The sequence below is a fragment of the Miniopterus schreibersii genome, assembly GCF_964146895.1.
Source record: "Miniopterus schreibersii genome assembly, chromosome: X".
NCBI classification, from domain to species: domain Eukaryota; kingdom Metazoa; phylum Chordata; class Mammalia; order Chiroptera; family Miniopteridae; genus Miniopterus; species Miniopterus schreibersii.
In genome coordinates this window covers 50,978,015-50,997,945 of record NC_138104.1, presented here as the reverse complement: position 1 = coordinate 50,997,945, position 19,931 = coordinate 50,978,015, and the positions used below count along the sequence as shown (strand labels likewise).

The following is a 19,931-nucleotide window of genomic DNA, read 5'->3' as shown; positions in this document are numbered from 1 at the left end:
CAACCCTACCACATCCATGAGCAACACACTCAAGGGGCACACTCAAAGAGCACCAAAGCCCCACTGAAGCAAATCCTGCTCCACTGGGGCAGCTCCTACACAGCAGCTATTCTGCTGTAGTCCCAGCTGGTATGCACAGCTCATTGGCCTGGAGATCAGTCCCTTACAGTGACACCAACAGCAATCAAGGCTCAACTACAAACAGGACAGTGCACACAGACCTCACAGAGGCGAACCTTGAGTGCTGAGCTCAGGTGACTGGGGAGGCTGAGCCACTGGACCCTACGGGACACCTACTACACAAGGCCACTCTACTAGGACACATAGCACAGGAGACATAGCACCTCTACCTAACATACAGAAACAAGCACAGGGAAGCAGCCAAAATGTGGAGACAAAGAAACATGTCACAAAGGAAAGAACAAAAGAAATCTCCAGAAAAATAACTAAATGAAATGGAAGCAAGGAAACTACTAGATACAGAGTTCACAGCAATGGTTGTAAGGATGCTGAAGGAGCTTACTGAGAACTTCAAGGAACTTAGTGAGAATTTCAAGAAACTTAATGAGAACACCAAGGACATAAAAAAGGACCAGTCAGAAATGAAGCATACACTAACTGAAGTGAAGAATAATTTAAAAGGAATCAAGAATAGAGTAGAGGTCGCCAAGAATCAAATCAACAGTTTGGAATATAAGGAAGCAAAAAATCACCCAATCAGAAGAGCAAAAAAAGAATCCAGAAATATAAACATAGTGTACAGAGCTTCTGGGACAACTTTAAGCATACCAACATTAGCATCATAGGGATGCCAGAAGGAGAAGAGAGGCAGCAGGAAATTCAAATCCTATTTGAAAAAATGACAGAAAACTTCTCTTACCTTGTGAAAGAAATAGACATACAAGTCCAGGAAACGCAGAGAGTCCCAAACAAGAGGAACCCAAAGAGGCCCACACCAAGATACATCATAATTAAAATGCTAAAAGCTAAAGAGAATCTTGAAAGCAGCAAGAGAAAAGTAATTAGTTACCTACAAGGGAGCACCCATATGACTGTTAGCTGATTTTTCAGAAACTGCAGGTCAAAAGGGAGTAGCAAGAAATAATCAAAGTGATGAAAAGCAAGAAGCTACAACCAAGACTACTCTACCCAGCAAAGCTATCATTGAAGGAGAGATAAAGAGCTTCACAGATAAGAAAAAGCTAAAGGACTTCATCAACACCAAACCAGTCCTACATGAAACGTTAAAAGGTCTTCTTTAAGAAGAAGGGGAAAAAACAGATAAAAACTATGAACAATAAAATGGCAATAAGTACATGTCTATCAACAATTGAATCTAAAAATCAAAATAAATGAACAAGGAATCTAAAGAACAAAATAAACTGATGAATAAAATAGAACCAGAGGCATGGAAACATGGAACAGACTGAAGAATCTCAGAGGGAAGCAGAGAGGGGCCAGAAAGAGAATAAGCAAAGAACTTATATGCATATATGCATAAGTCATGGACATAGACAATAGGGTGGTGAAGGCCTGGGGTGGGGCGGGATCTGGGTGGAGTGGGGCAATGTGGGATAAAAAGGGGGGACATCTGTAATACTCTCAACAATAAAGATTTAAATAAATAAATAAATAAAACTATATTGGTGGTAAAGTATAACAAACTAAAAATAAAAACAAAGAATTACTTCTTTCAAAAGTGACAAATGTGTTAACAGATTTTATATTATAAATAAAAAATTACCAAAATCATGTTTTAGCCTAAGCTCTCCACCAAAACTTTTGAAAATGCTCTTAGCACTGATATTTTCCCAATTCTATTTAATTCTGCAATATATTGTAAAATCTGAGGGACAATTCTACTATTTTGACCAATTTCATCTTCATACTTAATAACCTTCCAATCCTATACTTGCTCTGTTGCCATCAACCAATAACAACAATATCAGACAGGCCCACCATAGTGAATTTACTTAGTCAGACAAATGGCAATCTAAGACAAAACACGACATGAGATAATTTGTTTGACAGCAAAACATATTCTTAGAAAATCAATATTTAATAAACTACTTCATTATGAAACTGCCTCAAACTGAGGAATATTTTTGACCCATTACTTCATAAATTCTGTTAACCAAATGAAAGCATACACTAAATATTAAGTATTGAAGCAATCAGAAAGCCCCAGTAACAGTCAAGCTAGGGCAGAGAAGGGACATCATTGGCATTAATTAAACACATGGTAAAAGAACACAAATTATCATAAATGAGTTTTCACTTTCCAAAAAAGTAGACAGTGCAATAGCTGTACTTTTACCAAAATTCCTCAAGATACTCCCCAAAGAACAATTTGCTAACAGAAACTCTACTGCTAAAAGCATAAGAAAGTACTTCTTTAATATCATCTTAGGTTAAAATAAAATATATTCCTAATAAATTTCCATATTTGCACTAAAGGAAGACATCTTTAAATATAAAAGCAATTATGCAGCTTTTATGCAAAATGAGGTGTTTTGCACCTAGATGTCCTTTCAATATAAATCCATAAATCACAGTAGCAAAGGAATACTGACAGAAAGGTTCAAAAGGAAGGTGGCATGACTCTTCAGTTTTCCGTGAACTAACTTTTATAGGATAAACATCTACTCTGCAATCCGACGCTCTAGTTCACACAAAAACTTGCAGCTGAAGCCTGGCCAGACGTGGCTCAGCGGTTGAGCATCGACCTGGGATCCAGGAGATCGGTGTTCGATTCCCGGTCAGGGCACATGCCCGGGTTGCGGGCCAGTGACTCTCTCATCATTGATGTTTGTCTCTCTCTCTCCCCCTCCTGTCCTCTCTCTGAAATCAGTAAAGATATGTTTAAAAATAACAAAAAACTTGCAGCTGTGAAACATTTGCTATTTTGGGATTTAAAATTCTTCTTTATATTTCTTAATATGTACTCACATTTCAATCAACCATTCATTTATTAGTAGATATTAATGCATGTTAATGTCTTAATTTTATATAAAAGGTAGAATTGCTATTAATATTAAAAGACATATAGCAAAGGCACCTAAAACAGAGTGAAGCAAAATAGGTAATCACTTCCTCAAATGCTTTTTATATGCCTTTTGGTGCCCCCTTAGTTAACAGAAGAATCAGAAACAGTAAGACCACACAGAGAGCTACCATGTTCTAAAGGAAACCATAGATGATGAGTTTGCATTTCTGGGGTTTTCTGCCCTGATTTGCATTTTAATAAAGAGGAGAGTAGATCATTCCAATTTAAATCATACTGTTGTTGAAGTATAAAACGTTGCTCTTAAACTTCTAGATCCATGGTTTTCTGATTTGGATTGCACACAATAAACTTTAAAATGGGGACGATTATAGCACTGCCAACTTTTCATTTTGCCAAGAAAAAAATTTTAACCAAAATATCATTTACTTTCAGTATTTTATAAAATGAAGAATTATTTTAACACACTCTACACAAATTAGGAACGTTTCAGACTATAGGGTGGTTCTTTAAATTTCATAAAAGGATCTTTCTGGAAAAACTCTCTAAAAGCATCTTTTATACAACCACATTGTCCTTTCCCATAGACAAGGAAAATCTTTCTCATACCAATTTGGGTAAAACCACTGTTTTGAGATAAATAAGCATGTGGGAACATAGGCTTTCACAGTTTGAAGTGTTAGATACAAAATTACACATCAAAAAGCATAGTTCACTTGCAGTTACAAGATATTCTTTCACTATTTGAGTGGTAGAATGATGGGCAAGAAAATACAATTATTAATTTAGTTCCTCTATAGGTTAGTTCAATCACCTGATTTCAGTTTGTATTTACAAGTTTAAAAACGATCTTAAATGCCATATTACCTATAGAGACTTGGTTGTTAATTGTAAGAAACCACATAATTTTTCTTCTTTCAAACTCTAGACTCCTAAAAATATGTCTAAATGGGAGGTCAAAATATATAAACCTACCCAATTCAAACTCAAGTTCTTAATTGTCATAAACTAAGAAATATGGTATACACAAGATAATAAGATATAATTCTATATCAAATAATAAATCACACAATAAATCATGGAAAATGAAATGGGATCCACACACCGAAGAATGACACAATTTATAAACAACCTTCAGTAAGACCATAATACACAGAACAATTAGTCACTTTAGAAGCAAAAAAAAAAAAAAAAATTACAAGCTTCAGAGAATGGTCACTATTCTCCAAATTGAAACTTATACATAGTAATGGAGACTCCCTAAGATCTACCTCATTTAGATGTTTTAGATTTGCCATCTAACACTTTTTACCAAAAGAAAGCTTCATGTATAGCCATGTGCATTAAGCTATAAAAAGGATAATAAAGCTAAATCAATTGGCATAAATTGACTGATGGCTGAAGTCCACTATATCAAAGACCCACTGTATCATAAACCTAGACTATCACATAACCTACACCTCAAAATTGGAACTTAATTAGAAAGACCTAAGTACTGGTGCTGACCTTCAACCTCAGTAGTCAGCAAACATGTTGACATGAGGTGTGTCCCATTTACAAAGCCTGTTTGCTGTGAGATGCTTTCAGGGAAATTCCGCTACCTTAACTCTTGAGTCATTGGCCACAGAAATTTCAAGGACATCAGCACTTGACAACCAGCTGAGGCTGGCAAAGGATCATTTTGGAGACCTCCGCTGGACTCATGCTGGTATGCATGTGATGGATGTATAGTCATGATCCCTAATGGATTCTGTTTGCTCTGAGGCTTCCCAGGACGTTTCTAAGCAAATCATCCAGGCAACAAGGTACCACCTGGGAAATCTCAATGCTCAATATTGTATCTTGGGGCAGGTGTAGCATCCAAAGCAGTCATGACTCTATCAGAAGCACTAGAGACACAGGCTGTGCCACTCTTGTGACAGAAAACCTGGGCAGAGCTGGAAATAATGGAGCCACTCCTCCATTTTCCTGAAAGGAAGGGAATGAAGAAGGGGAGAAAATAAAACAATATAGGAGGGAGGATAAAAACCCACAATGATGGGAACTGGTACATGAGAGAATAAATAATGGAATTCCAAAACCAAATAAGCTAAGTCTTCTAAATCAGATAATGAATATCAAAATAATGCCATATTACACCTTATACCTTCATCTACTAAAAGAAAGCAAAAATAAAATAAGGAATAAACCCGACAATGCAAAGATGAACAAGCAATAAGAAATAGAGATAATGACTTGAGTAATTCTGATCCTATCTAGAAAGGAAATGAGTAATGTCTCTTGTTTGAGCACTCAAACAGGAAAAGAAAGTAAACCACCTCTTCCTGGCAGGTAGATTGGTAATTCAACCTGGTAATTCAAATTGTTGAGTTTCTTAAAAAGGAATGATCAAGAGAAAGGTTTCTCTTGAAGGAGCTTTAGAGAAACAGCCATTAGAAAAGCAACACAGCCCGACCTGGAGTGGCTCAGCAGTTGAGCGTTGACCTAGGATCCAGGCAGTCGGGGTTCGATTCCTGGTCAGGGCACATGCCCGGGTTGCGGGCTAGATCCCCAGTAGGGGGCGTGCAGGAGACAGCCAATCAATGACTCTCTCATCATTGATGTTTCTGTCTCTCTCTCCCTCTCCTTTCCCCTCTCTGAAATCAATAAAGATATATTTAAAAAAATAAAAATTCACTATTTAAAAAAAAAGAAAAGCAACACAAAATGTTAGACCTAGAAGGGACCTTAAGAGTTCAATTCTGTCATTTTACAGGTGAGGAAACAGGCTGAGAGAGGGGAAACAACTTGGCCAAACAAACAAAGCTAGTTAATGGCCAAGCCAGGAGTAGAGCCTAAGATCCTGAGTCCTAATCTTTTACTAATATTAGTATGCCAGTGCTATACTCTCTACTCATTCACTTCTGTTCTAATGAGTGCTTTGGCAAATACACTATAGTCACAATCTTATTTTTAAATATGTTTTTATTGATTTGAGAGAAAGGGAGAGGGAGAAAGAGATAGAAACACCAGTGATGAGAGAGTATCATCGATCGGCTGCCTCTTGCATACCCCCCTACTAGGGATGGAGCCCGCAACCCAGGCATGTGCCCTGACCAGGAATCAAACCATGACCTCCAGGTTCATAGGTCGATGTTAAACCACTGAGCAACACTGGCCTGGCCAGTCACATTCTTAAAGATATCTGTATTTCACTTATTTCAAATACATGTATTTAGAAATGAACTAACTCAAGCTTTGATCTTTAAAGATTTTTTAAAAGGTGTTCTAAACATCATTCTTCAGTATGCTCCCTCTCTAAAATGCGCTGACAAGACATCTCAGATTTCTCCTCCAATCTACTGTTTTATCTTTTAAGAGGGTCTGAAAACAAGTTTAAAGAAAACTGCTAAATAAAAAATGCATTTTTAGAAGGCTGAAATACAGTGCATCCATACACAAAAGTTACAATTTTTTTAAATTGTGTTTTTACATTTTGTGCACAATATAACAGAATAATTAGTTAAAATAGAGAATTCTAAATAAGATTACAGGTTTAAACACATGCCCTTTAGAGTTACAAAACAACTGTCTACGTAGTACTAAAATATAATATAACTTAAAAGTCGATACGTAAAACAACTCAAATTACTACAACCAAAGAATGTTGGATATTTTTTGGGTGGTGAACACATATGCTCCTAGTAGAGTTTGAGGCTTTGTTTTAAAAAATGTTATCAGTAATAAAAATTTTCAAAATTGATAAAATTGCTATGGAATTTCTCACAGTAAAAATCTGTATTAGCATTTTTTAAAACTCTTTAGTTCAAAATTAGTATCTTGATATCAACATTTCTATTAAAAAATATGACTTCAGCCCTAGCCAGTTTGGCTCAGTGGCTAAAGCGTCAGCCTGCGGGCTGAAGGGTCCTGGGTTCAATTCTGGCCACGGGCATGTACCTCAGTTGCAGGCTCGATGCCCAGCCCAGGTCAGGGTGCGTGCAGGAGGCAACCACTCAATGTGTTTCTCACATCGATGTCTCTCTGTCTATCTCTCTCTCTCTCTCTCCCCTCCCTCTCTTCCCCTCCCCTCTCTCTGAAAAGCAATGGAAAAAAATATCCTCAGGTGAGGATTAAATAAATAAATAAATATATATATGACTACAGTGCCCTGGCAGGGTGGTTCAGTTGGCTGGAGCGTCATCCCATACACCAAAAAGATTGCAGGTTCAATTCTTGGTAAGGTCACATACCTAAGTTGTGGGTTCGATTCCCAGTCAGAGCATGTACGGGGAGGCAATCCATTGATGTTTCACTCACATCGATGTTTCTGTCTCTCTCTCTCTCCCTTCCTCTCTCCCTAAAAATTAAAAAATAAAGAAAAAAAGAAAAGAAAAAACAAACTCTTGGGTGAAGGTTTAAAAAAAATTTTTTTTCTCATTCTCCAGCATCTATAATTACAATTTTTTAGAATATATCTTTATTGCTGAAAATATTACAGATGTCCTCCTCCTTTTTCCCCCATTGATCCCCTCTACCCACATCTGCCGCACTCCCCGGCCTTCCCCATACTATTGTCTGTAACCATGGGTTATGCATTTATGCATATACGTTCTTTGGTTAATCTCCCCCCCACTACCCCACCCCCCCTTTCCCTCTGAGATTCATCAGCCTGTTCCATGCTTCTATGTCTCTGGATCTATTTTGTTCATCAGTTTATTTTATTCATTAGATTCCACATATGAGTGAGATCATGTGATACTTCACATTCTCTAACTGGCTTATTTCGCTTAGCATAATACTCTCCAGGTCCATCCATGCTGTCTCAAAGTGTAAGAGATCCGTCTTTTTTACAGCCACATTGTATTCCACGGTGTAAATGTCCCACAGCTTTTTTATCCACTCATCTACTGATGGGCACCTGGGCTATTTCCAGATCTTAGCTATTGTAAACAGCTATTGTAAAATGTACGTCCTTACCATTCCATTCTGGACCCCATCCCTATCCCATAAAATAATTGGATATATAATCAAAAAATAAGTAGGCAAGCAGCATCTGTCTTTGTATCATGATTAAACTGTATTCAAAGTGCAAAATAAAATTGCTCATTTACCCTAATAAAAATGTTCTATTAATTAGGAGAATGCTGATCTTTGAAACAGAAAAACATATCAGCATGAGGAAGATATAAAACAGAGCTAGAATAATAGCTATCCCCCAGTATTTACTAACTCAAAGTTAATTCCTTAGAAAATTACGACACACAAATTACATATATATTTTCATGTTTTCTTAATATTAGAGCTTACTATTAGGAATAAACGGATGGTTAATACAGTGTTCTTTAATAAAAACCCATCAAGTCTATCATAGATTTTGGGGACTAGAATTAATCGGAGAAAACTTCATCCAACACTTTCATTTTAGAGATCAGAAAATTTTGGCAAAGAGTAGTTAAGTCACTTGCCCAAGGTTACAGAGACAGTCATTAGAGAAGTTAGAACTAGAAGTCAGATATTCTTATTTCCATTATTCCAAAATTCCATCCACTTCACCAAACTTGGTTGAAGATTATGTGTAGGGTATACTGTAGTGCAGGGAAAGGTTTAAAAGATATGTAAAAACATTATGGTTATATTATTTAATTTTTTTAAAATTCTCCATTGCTGGGATATGAGTGTGCCTTTGTATGTTTCTCTTCTCTCAGCCATCCCTTAATTATATCTATACAGGCTACACTGTTTACATTTACACCTACTGTTTAAGTCTTATTAAAGTTAATAGTACCATACTGTCTATTTCTATTTTATTTGAAAAATGGTTAAAATCTGTATCAGTCTCGACACTTTCTAAATTGATACTAATTTTGAAAGCGATTTCTTAAACTTAAATATCTGAGCAATCTCCTATTTTTTTCACTTTGAACAGGTTTTAATACCTAGAAGCACCATAATGGATGGCAATTAAAAACAATAATGAGCCCTGGCCAGTGTGGCTCAGTGGTGCCCATACACTGAAGGGTCATAAGTTTGATTTCAGGTCAAGGGCTTGTACCTGAGTTGCAGGTTCAATCCTCAGCTCTGGTCAGGGACTGTGCAGGAGGCAACCAATCACTGTCTCTTTCACATTGCTCTCTCTCTCTCTCTCTCCCTCTCTCTCCCTTCTTCCCTCCCTCCCTTCCACTCTTTATAAAAATCAATGGAAAAAATATCCTCCGGTGAGGATTAATCAAAAAAAAACACACAACAACAACAAAAAACCCAATAATCAATATTGAGATGTCTGTTGTCACCAGTTTGAGATGATTTACTTTCATTTATAATCTGTCAAAATTAAAATATCCTCAATAGCACATTTTACATAAAAACATAAAATTGACAGTGCCCTATGTATTTGCAACACACCCTATGCTAGGTGTGTTAATATTTATATTTACTTTCTCTGAAAGTTTCCAAGTTTTAGCCTATTTTCTGGCCTTTCTTTCAAACTTGCAGGAAGACTGTGAGCGAGTCTTTCTAAGGCAAACACTCCTGGTTTTTACAACCAGCTTGAGGTTCTGTTGCTGCTGTTTGTGCCCACGTCTAGGGCATGTTATAATCTTTTTAAAGTCCTTTCAGATGGAACCATACCTATTCTCAGGATCATTGTCGTCATCATCATCATCCACTGTGACAGGCACAGATTTAGATAAGGCTTCATCTCCTTGAAGGAAAAAAAAAAAACAACTTAAAATTAGTTTTAAATTATCTATATACATAAAGCCATGTAAAATAAAACTGAAAGCCTAAAGCTTTAATAACTACTATTTGGTTATAAACTGTACTCTGGGATCCAAAACATGATTTAAAAGGATTTATAAGAAAAGCACATGGGTAATTTAAAAAGTGCCAGCAGAAAAATGATAAGTTGGATCTTATATATTTCAAAGTTCCTTTCCAGAGCACAAGGGTTTTAAAGCTCATCCTTCAGGGAACAAGTCTTTATCATTCGCCATCACATTAGCATAAGTTTTTTGCTGAATAAGCTTCAGAGTGATCCATTTTAAGTTGAAAGTTAACAGATGTGTAACTTTTCCTGTATCATTGAAGAATAGCAAAATTGCTATCAATATTTTGGTGGTACCAAGTAATTTCAAAATATACTTGAATTTGTATAATACGAGTAGAATTACAAAGGTATATTCAAGTACAGTAAAACTTATTTCCCTATAAAAAGCTACTTTTCTATCCTTGGATTAAAACTCTAAAGACATTAACATTTGGCATTTCATTATATGTAAACTGTGCCTCAAAAACAAACTTAAATATTGAACTATTAGTAAGATCATATATGCTGAAGTAATTAGGGAGAAGTGTGCTGATGTTTATTATTTATTTTGAAATGCATCCAAAATTTCAAGAGCATTACACTGAGTGAAAGAAAGCCAATATCAAAATGTTACAAACTTCATGATCCCATCTCAAAATAACAAACATAAAAATCAGATTAACAGTTGGTAGGAGTTAATAGTAGGGATAAGCAAGGAAGCTGTTCATAGGCGTGGCACAAAGGAAACTTGTGATAGCGGAACAGTTCAATATCTTGGTTGTAGTGATTTACAAAGCTACACATGATACAATTTCATAGAACTATATTTATACATACATACACACATACATATATACACAAATGAATAAATGCATGCAAAACTGGTGAATCTGAATAAATCTTCCATTTCCTGGTTTTGACATTGTACTACAGTTATGCAAGATGTTACCAGTAGGAGAATGGTAGGGTATCCAAGATCCCCCCTGTACATTTTTTTGGGTGCAATTCCTGTGAATTTATAATTATTTCAAAATCAACAGTTAAAAAGGCAAAAAAAAGTTAGTTACATTGTTGGATAGAAGAATATATAGATATTTCTAAAAACAGCACTCTTTACATATGCAAATACAGTACAATGTTAACGAAAGAAACTTTTCTACATATTGAAATTTTTTCCTAATAAAAATATTTGAAGAAACTGTTGAAGAGAAAAACAATCCATAAAGAATGCAAACAGCTACATGTTCAGGATAGAAATAGACTAAATATAGAAAGGCAAAAATAAATCTCACAATATCCTAGCAAACTCTTAATACCTCATTCAAACAGACCAATCTTCAAATGAAACATCACTAGTAATATTAGTCATTCTTCTTTGCTATACCTTTCAAAATTTGAGCTATCCTTCGAAACAGTGTTCAAATGCTACCTGTTCTTTTAAGTTTTCCTCCAATAGTTAGATTAAGTGGCTCACTTGCTAGTTATCACACAGCCCCATTTTACTTTTACATCTTTCTTCTGGTATTCTTTTTTATTTTTAATCCTCACCCGAGGATATTTTTTCTATTGCTTTTTCAGAGAGAGAGGAAGGGAGTGAGAGGGAGAGAGAGAAACATCGATGTAAGAGAGACACACTGAGTGGTTGCCTCCCGCTAGTGCCCCGTATCCAAGGTATGTGTCCTTGGCCGAGAATCAAACCCAGGACTCTTTGGTCCGAGGGCCAATGCTCTAACCACTGAGCCAAACCGGCTAGGGCTTTTTTTTTTTTTTAAACGATTTACCTATGTCTATGTTGCTCATTAGACTACAATCTCCTAGCACCAAGTTCTTAATCTTGGTTGCTTATGCCATTATCAAGGCCCAATTTTTTTTTTATAATGAATCTTTACTTTGTAAAAAGAATCTGAATTTCTAAAAGGCAGTGCAAACATGCTGGGAGATAATACATGATATTAATATCCTAAGTATGAAATATATGGAATATCTATATACAGACTCTTGCCTTCACAAATGAAAACAGTAATCAGTAACACTGATTTACAGCAAATTAAACTGTATAAACTACAGTTCAGTTTACAAAAAAATAATTCTACTCCCCTCTACAAGCCCCAATTTCTAAGAAACTATTGTACCATGTAACAGAATACCCAACTATTGCTGAATAAATTGGAATCCTCTAAATTCATGAGAGCAGGTAAGGCTTTTTAAGAGCTCCTAAAAATTGTCACCTAAATTAATTTGGACATATTAGGGGAACAAATAAATTTAGCTTGAATGCAAGCAAATTCTTAAGGCATGCCACTTTTATCACTGGCTTATACCAAAACTTATCTTGCAAAACATTACTTTTTACATAGTGCTTATTTTAAATGCCCTTCATATTCTTTTCTGCTTAAGTATTTCTATTGACAAAGTTCAATTCCTAGCAAATTTATCTTCTTCTTTTCATCTAAAGCAGTCAGTCCCAAGAAATATCCAGGATAAACAAAATCTGAACAAGGACTATGCCACCAAATAGTTGAAAGATTGGCATCTGCTGAAGTTCTGAATTCTTAAGACTTCTCTGGATATATACATGAGAAAGGGTTCACCTCCTAATCAGGACACTGGCCCTTCAGAATAAAGTTATATAATTCAAAATGGAACACAATGATCTAGACTAATACTGGGTTAAGAAATTATTGGTAAATGCCCCCTCTGAGTATTTGCCATATGTTACCATGTCTTCTTAAGATCTGATGAACTCATATTACATATTACAGTAGGAATTAATAGTTTCAAACATGAGAGATATCACAGATATCCTCATATGTGTCATACCTAATTAGATTTGGGGAAATGAAAATTAGTACTTGCAATCAAACATGTTGATTGCACTAGGGAAGCTGTTTAATGATGAAAACCAGTTTTCCAAAGTTAAAGACTAGTTTAATAGCCTAGAATTTGCTAATGAGAATACTCCATGTAGCTAATTACAATTTAATATTCTTACACTCTAATCCTTAATAAGGGTTTTCTCAACTAACCTGATAACAAAAACATTGATTTGACATCAAAGTAACAGAGATTGTGTTTCTAATTTTGATTGAATTTATTAAGGTGACACTGGTTAATAAAATTATGTAGGTTTCAGGGGTACCATTCTATAATACATCATCTGTATATTGTATTGTATGTTCACCAGCCAAAGTCAAATCTCCTTCCATGACCATTTATCTCTGTACCCTCTTCTACTTGCTCCCTCCCCTTTCCCTCTGGTAATTGCCATAGTGTTGTCTATGAGTTTTTTGGTTGGTTTTTGTTTGTTTGTTTGTTTGTTTTTTGCTTAATCCCTTCACCTTTTTTCACCCAGCCCCCAATACCCTCTCCTCTAACAGCTGTCTGTTTTCTGTATCTATGAATCTGTTTCTATTTTGTTATAGTTTATTTTGTTCATTAGATTCCACATATACGTGAAATCATATGGTACTTGTCTTCTCTGACTTACTTCACTTAGCATAATATTCTCTAGGTCCACCCATGCTGTCGCAAAGGGTAAGATTTCCTTCTTTTTTACAGCTGAGTAGCATTCCATTGCGTAAATGTGGGGCACTTGGGCTGCTTCCAAAATCTTGGCTATTGTAAATAACGCTTTGTTATGAGATTGTGTTTGAATGCAAGTTCACAATCTTTTATACACAATCCTGAAACCCAAAAAGCTCTCAAAACTCAAACGTTATATAAGGTGGTGCCAAAGTTCATTTGGCAGCAAAACCTAATTTCAACTGTTTATTCTTCTAAGTATTAATGTTCTTATGTTTTGCTGCAGAAATACTAATCTATTTGATAATGTGTTGCCTCAGGCCCTAATGGAATTATACAGGGTGTTCCCAAAAAAATTCATACACACTTTAACAGCTGATAGCTCAGTTTTGAAAATGAAATGTATTTTAATAAACAATGCCTTTGTAATTATTCAACATGTGTGTATACATTTTTTGAGACACCCTATATATGGTAACTACTCTATATTATCTTTATGAAACACAAACAGTTGAAAATTCTGAAACACATTAGGCCAAAGAATTTCAAGAAGTGTGGACTTGTAGTTATAATAGCCATACAGGCAGAGCTCCATCTAAGCATGTAATATAGCAGAGCATTAAGCTGAGTATACCATGCATATCACACTAGGTTTTCAAATCAATTCCTTAGACAAGCACTCCGTAAAAGGAATTTAAAGTTTTATTATAAAACAAGATTCAGGTCAATTCCACTAAATTCCAAATGGGTAAATGGAAAATCCTAGCATAAAAAATGAAAGGAAAACTTTAAACATTCAGTCTCTGTGGAAACCGTTTCAAGTAAAATCTACTTTGTAAAAATTTTAAGACTACAGGGGGGGATGGGGTGGGTAGAGGTAGAAGAGAGCATGGGGGGATAAATGGTGATAAGATAAAAAGAAAATAGAGAAAAAATAAAATAAAGTTAAAAAAAATTTTTTAGGAGAAATCTCAAGTGCCCCTGGTTAATTGACAGTTTTTACTGACTTGAAAAGACAATGAGTAACAAGATTACATTTATTATACAAATTATTTTTTAAAAAACTACAATAATTATTTTTATAAGTATCTGGGGATGGGGGAAATGAAGTATCACTGACCAGTTGACCCAAACCCTTATAGTCCTAGTACACTAACTCATCAGGGTAGGGTAATCCATCTACTTTTTGGATTTCTTTCTTCCTTTATATCGTTAGTATGAAAGACAGAAATGTCTATTCATGTCATTAGAAAATAATTGATGAGTACCTGCAAAGGGTTTCAATGAAGTAAATTTAATTTTTTCAGAAAATTTCATGGGACACAAAGTTACTCTGGCCAATTAAAAAAGTCATAGGCACAGGAAAACTGTTACCAAGCATTCATCTCCATCTTATTAATAAATACCTACTGAACTATTGGCACCACCAGTCTGATTTTCTTTCATAAACTACTGTTAATTACTTCAGAGAAAAGCATTAAACATTGATTTTAAAAAATTTGTTATTTACCCAACAAACTTGTTATACCTGATACATAACACAATGTGTAAAATACCTTCCAACGATGGCATAAAAATAAATGGAGAAAGGCTATTTCTAGTAAATTTGTAAAGAATTTTTAAATTATCTTTTCCTAAACAGTAACTCTGCATTTGACTGGCTTCAGGGAAAATTAAATAATGCAGTTATTCAAGAGGGAATATGTACAAATTACACATTTTTAAATTTATCTTTGCATACCTGAAGATTGACAAAATCCAGTATGTGAAGACAGCACTAAATTTTCGGTCACAGGCTTAATTTTCTGCTCATCACTGCTGCCCTCTCCTAAGGAATTCTGAGCATCATCTCCTATATCAGAAGAAGATGAAGTAATGTCGGCTTGCTTCCTTTTAGTACTTGTTCTGAGGGAGTTTCTCATTTTCTCCTTGAGGTTGCCTGTCTTCTTTTTAGCTGAAGTTCTTTGCTTCTTCAGCTTTTTATTATCTTCAGAACTTTCCTCAGCGTCTGAAGATGATGAGCCACTTCGTACTTCCTTGGTATTTCTCTTTGAATTTAAATTCCGTCTTTCCCTCAATTCTATTCTTTTCAGTCTCTTATCAGAAGAATCACGACCATCTTCTTTCATGGGATATTTTTCAGTATCAGATGATGAAAAATCTTGTCTCTTCCTTGAACTCTTTCCAGAAAAGTTGCACCTTTTCTTGTCTCTTCCAAATCCTGCATTCTTACTCCTTTTTTCTTCTGAAGAACCACAACTATCTCTTTTCCCAGTTAACTTCTCAGCACTATCAGATAATTCATCTTTATTTTTAGAAGTTTTACCTTTTATTTTTTTACTTTTCCTTTCCCCATCAGTTGTGCCATTCTTATTTTGTTTTATGCCTTCAGGAAAATGGCAAATTTCTGCTCCCTCAGGTAATTTCTCAGTGCTATCTGATGATGATTCATACTGTTGTTTCATCTTAGTTACTTTTTTCTTCAAGGCTGTAGTTTTATTTTCTTTTTCCTCAGTTCCCTTTTTGCTCTGCTTTTTATCATCTTCCGAGGAGTCATCACTGTGCTCTTTCTTTGGGAACTTCTGAGCAATATCAGATAAGCTACCCTGTACTTTCTTACAGGTTTTGGTTTTCAGATGCTTACTCTTTACTTTAGTTTCAGCAACCTTTTTGTCTTCTGGAGAACTACAACTCTCCTCTTTCCCAGAAGAAGGCTTATCAGTACCATCAGAGGAAACACCTGGCTGCTGCTTCTTAGAGAGTCTACCTCTTAATTCTAAGATAGTCTTGTCACTATCAACTGTGCCTTCTGCCGAAGAAAAATTGTCTTTCTCTTGTTTCCTTTCAGCATCATCAGATGATCCTTCTTGTGCAGCCTTCAAACTGTGCTGCCCTTGATTATTCATTCCTTTTTTGCTGTGTTTTTCATCTTCAGAAGAATCATAATCCTTTTTATTTGGAGCTCTTTTTTTAGATGTTCTAGCAGCCCCGATTTTACTCATGCTCTTTATCTCTTTTTCCAATTCTGAGTCGTAATTGGAAGATTCAGACTGGTTTTCTCGTTTCTTTTTAGAAATTATAGACCTTTTGGCTGATTTGCCTTTTTTTATATCAAAATCTGAGCCAGAAGTAGAACTTTTTCGTTTTCTTTTTCCTTTATCATCTTTCCCTGTTTGAGACTTTAAATCATATAAAGTCTTCTCACTATTTGTATGAGTTTCATTAATGTCAGTATCTGACGAAGAACTCTGACTCATTCTGGATACCTCTTTGAGGATTGCTAGCATTTCATCAGAATCTGAATTTCGATCCATAATCTCTGGCTGCTTAGATTTAGGCAATTTATTAGTTTTAGGATTATCTATAACAGTGTCGGAAGAATTCCGCTTATCTTTTTTTCTCATTGGACCTGACAGTTTTTGTTTCCTCTTAACTGTTTCATTACTTTCTTCATCTGAATTAGATGTTGCAGGGTTAGTTTCTGGCTGTCGCCTCAAGGGTGTAGTCTTTACACGCGGGGATCTTCGAAGATCAGATTCTTCTGAAGGTAATAAAACTTCACATTCAAGCAAAAGTGCATTATCATTTTTATCCTGTCCAAGTCCACAGTTCTCTGGCTTGGGGATCAGACCAGAATTTTTACAGCCATCTTTATCTTGTAGAACTTCCTGACAATCAGCACCTTTAATTGGGGAATTAGAAAGGGAGACAGGGGTAAGTTTTACATATAATTCTTTTGTTACTTTAGCTGTAGTTTTTGATTTAATACCTCCTCTGTTGTCTTTTGAAGTAATATTTAATTTTACAGAAGAACTCTCCAGTTCTTGCTCAGTGCCACTGTTGCCATCAATCTGATGATCAGCTGAACTCTGAACTTCCATAGCAGTCTCAAGATTTTCAAAAATGTCTTCTGGAACTGAAGAAGGAACAGACACAATATCCATGTCTAAGTCTTCAGAAGTGTTAGCAGGTTCATACTGAGGTTCTTCTTTTTTATCTGATTTCTCATGTTCAACACTGGTACTTTTATTTGCTCTTTGTTCCTCTACTGCAATACTCTGATCCATGTGCTCACTGTCTACCTGCTTTCTTGACAGCTTAGCTTCTGATTTTGAAATATCCTTCCTTTCCAAAGCACAGGGTTTTTCTCCTTTTCGTACTTTTGTTTCACACTTAGCGTCTATGACTTTAAGCTCTTTGGTATTTTTCTCTTTGTTTACAGCATCCAAACCTCGAATCTCTGAATTCAAATCTTCTTCTAATGCAAGATGAGCTTTCCTGATATCAGCCAACACAGATTTAAAAGCCTTAAGCTGACGTAACTTTGTAGCAGAATCAATTTCTGAATTATCTGTTGCATGCTTCAAAAACTTAACATAACTAGAGTTCATGTTGGCTGTTGTCTCAATCAGTTTTTTTGCCTTCTTAATCATCTCTTTGGGCACAATTAGTGCTGAATAAGAATAGGTTACAGAACCAGAACATGAATCGTCTAATTTCTTTTCTTCTCCATTACAATTTGAATTATTTTTCTTTGGAGAAAATCTGGGTGTATGGTCACATACTTTATTATTCTTTTCATTGTCAACTTTTATCTTCTTCTTATTTTGTTGCAACAACTGTTCTAAATTTTCAAATACGCTGTTACATGCAGTAACCAAGTCCAACAAAGGCTCCGGGTGACAAATGTAGCAATACCATTGGTTGTTTTCATCCATTATAGTAGATAGCTCCTTTCGGCCAAGGTTGCGCAGAATGCACTTCTTACAGAAGGCATTGTGGCAAAAATCACAACAAATCAAGTTTCCACCTTCTGCACACCATCTGAAATTATTTAAAGATTAAAATATTATTCCCAAATGAAACTCATTTTAAATCTTTTCATTATTAAAACAATTTAAATCAGTTTTTTTTGCCTTCTTAATCTGACAGCGATTTTAATAGTAAAGCAATTTAGGTCACATACTTATTCTTTATTATAAACTTAAAACAGACATAAACCAAAGGCTTTCTGGAAAAGAAAAATCTTCCATTAAACATATCAATAATACTAAAAAAATGGATCTAATAACGGATTGTGCTAGAATTACCCCTTCCAAAAAAAGTAAACAATGTTGAATTTTAGTTAATCTTGATGTACTACCTACCTGCATTGTTCATCCATTCCATCTGAGTCACGGCTAATATCATCACTCATGTAATATTTAAAGCAATTCTATTCAAAGAAAGGGGAAGAGAAAATTTTATTCAAAATTGGTAACATCTAAAAAGAACAAAAACTTTATTTTTTAAGTTATTAATAAGTAAAAGGAATGTGTGTGTATGTTTGTGTGTTTTAGACAAAGAAAAAACACCAAACAACTCAACACTAGTCCTTTCCAGACATACTACTACTATCCAGATATAGGAACAGTTCAAAAAAATAATTCCTTGAAATAGATTTCCGAATCATCAAGCACACTATCCTTATCATAAAGTTTATAAAAGGTTTACTAAAGCAAATTCCTGATCTCATATGACTAGCTACTAAAGCTCTACATAAAAATGTATTAAATGTTAAGAGACACATCGGCTGTTTCCATATCTTCGCTACCATGAATAATGTTAATGCTGCAATGAACATAGGGGGTGTATATATCTTTGCAAATAAATGTAAAATTTTTCCCATAGATTCCAAGAAGAGGGGTTGCTGGGTCATGTAGTAACTAAATTCTTACTTTAAGGAATCTCAATACTGTTTTCCATAGTGGCTGTACCAGTTTATATTCCTACCAGCAGTGAATGAGGTTTCCCTTTTGTCCACAACTTCTCCAACACTTGTTATTATTAGTCTTGTTGATAATAGCCACGCTAAGACATGTGAGGTGGTATCTTATTATAGTTTTGACTTGCAATTCTGATTTTCAGTATTGATTTGTAGTCTTAAGAGATTGGATAAAAAATGTGTGGTACATATATACAATGGAATACTACTCAGCCATAAGAAAGGATGAATTACAGCCATTCGTAACAACATGGATGGACCTTGAGAATATTATGCTAAGAAAAATAAGTCAGACCAAAAAAAGTTAAGAACCACATGATCTCACTCATATGCGGGATATAAAAATGAAACTCAGACACAGACAATGTATAATAGTTATCACAGGGAACGTAAGTAGGAGTAGTAAAGGGTAAAAGACATCAAATAAATGGTAACAGAAAATCTGACTTTGGGTACTGGGCACATAATATAATATACAGATGCTGTATCATAGAACTGTACACTTGAAACCTATATAATTTTATTAGCCTATGTTACCACACTAAATTTAATAAAAAGATAGTAAAATTTATCAGGGAAAATATGTATTAGATGTTCTTGTTACTTAATAAATTTAATACTCACCATATATAAACTGCTATTATGTGTACAGCTTAGCAACATTATCCTACATTAAAATACATTATCTTTAATTCTAAAAATACCTACCATGCAAGGTGAGAGGTATTACGCCCCATTTGAGAGTAAAACCTAAGGTTCGCTGATATGTGAATAAGTCTTCTACTCTCATCATTGATGTTTCTATCTCTCTCTCCTCCTCCTTTCCTCTCTCTGAAATCAATAAAGATTAAAAA

General features: G+C 35.1%; 1 protein-coding gene across 20 annotated transcripts in view; it reads right to left on the bottom strand.

Annotated features, from left to right (window-relative positions):
• The window catches only part of ATRX (ATRX chromatin remodeler), a 264,806-nt gene that overhangs the window by 158,182 nt on the left and 86,693 nt on the right, over window positions 1-19,931 (bottom strand). For 15 of the 20 annotated variants that reach the window (XM_081125145.1, XM_081125154.1, XM_081125156.1 and 12 more), the window contains 3 exons: window positions 18,461-18,528; window positions 15,055-18,137; window positions 9,614-9,686 (listed from right to left, as the gene is read on the bottom strand). In XM_081125145.1, the coding sequence (XP_080981271.1) occupies window positions 9,614-9,686; window positions 15,055-18,137; window positions 18,461-18,528 (3,224 nt within the window). The remainder of the gene's footprint in view (window positions 1-9,613; window positions 9,687-15,054; window positions 18,138-18,460; window positions 18,529-19,931) is intronic. The other 5 variants (XM_081125148.1, XM_081125142.1, XM_081125143.1 and 2 more) reach the window with 1 other exon arrangement.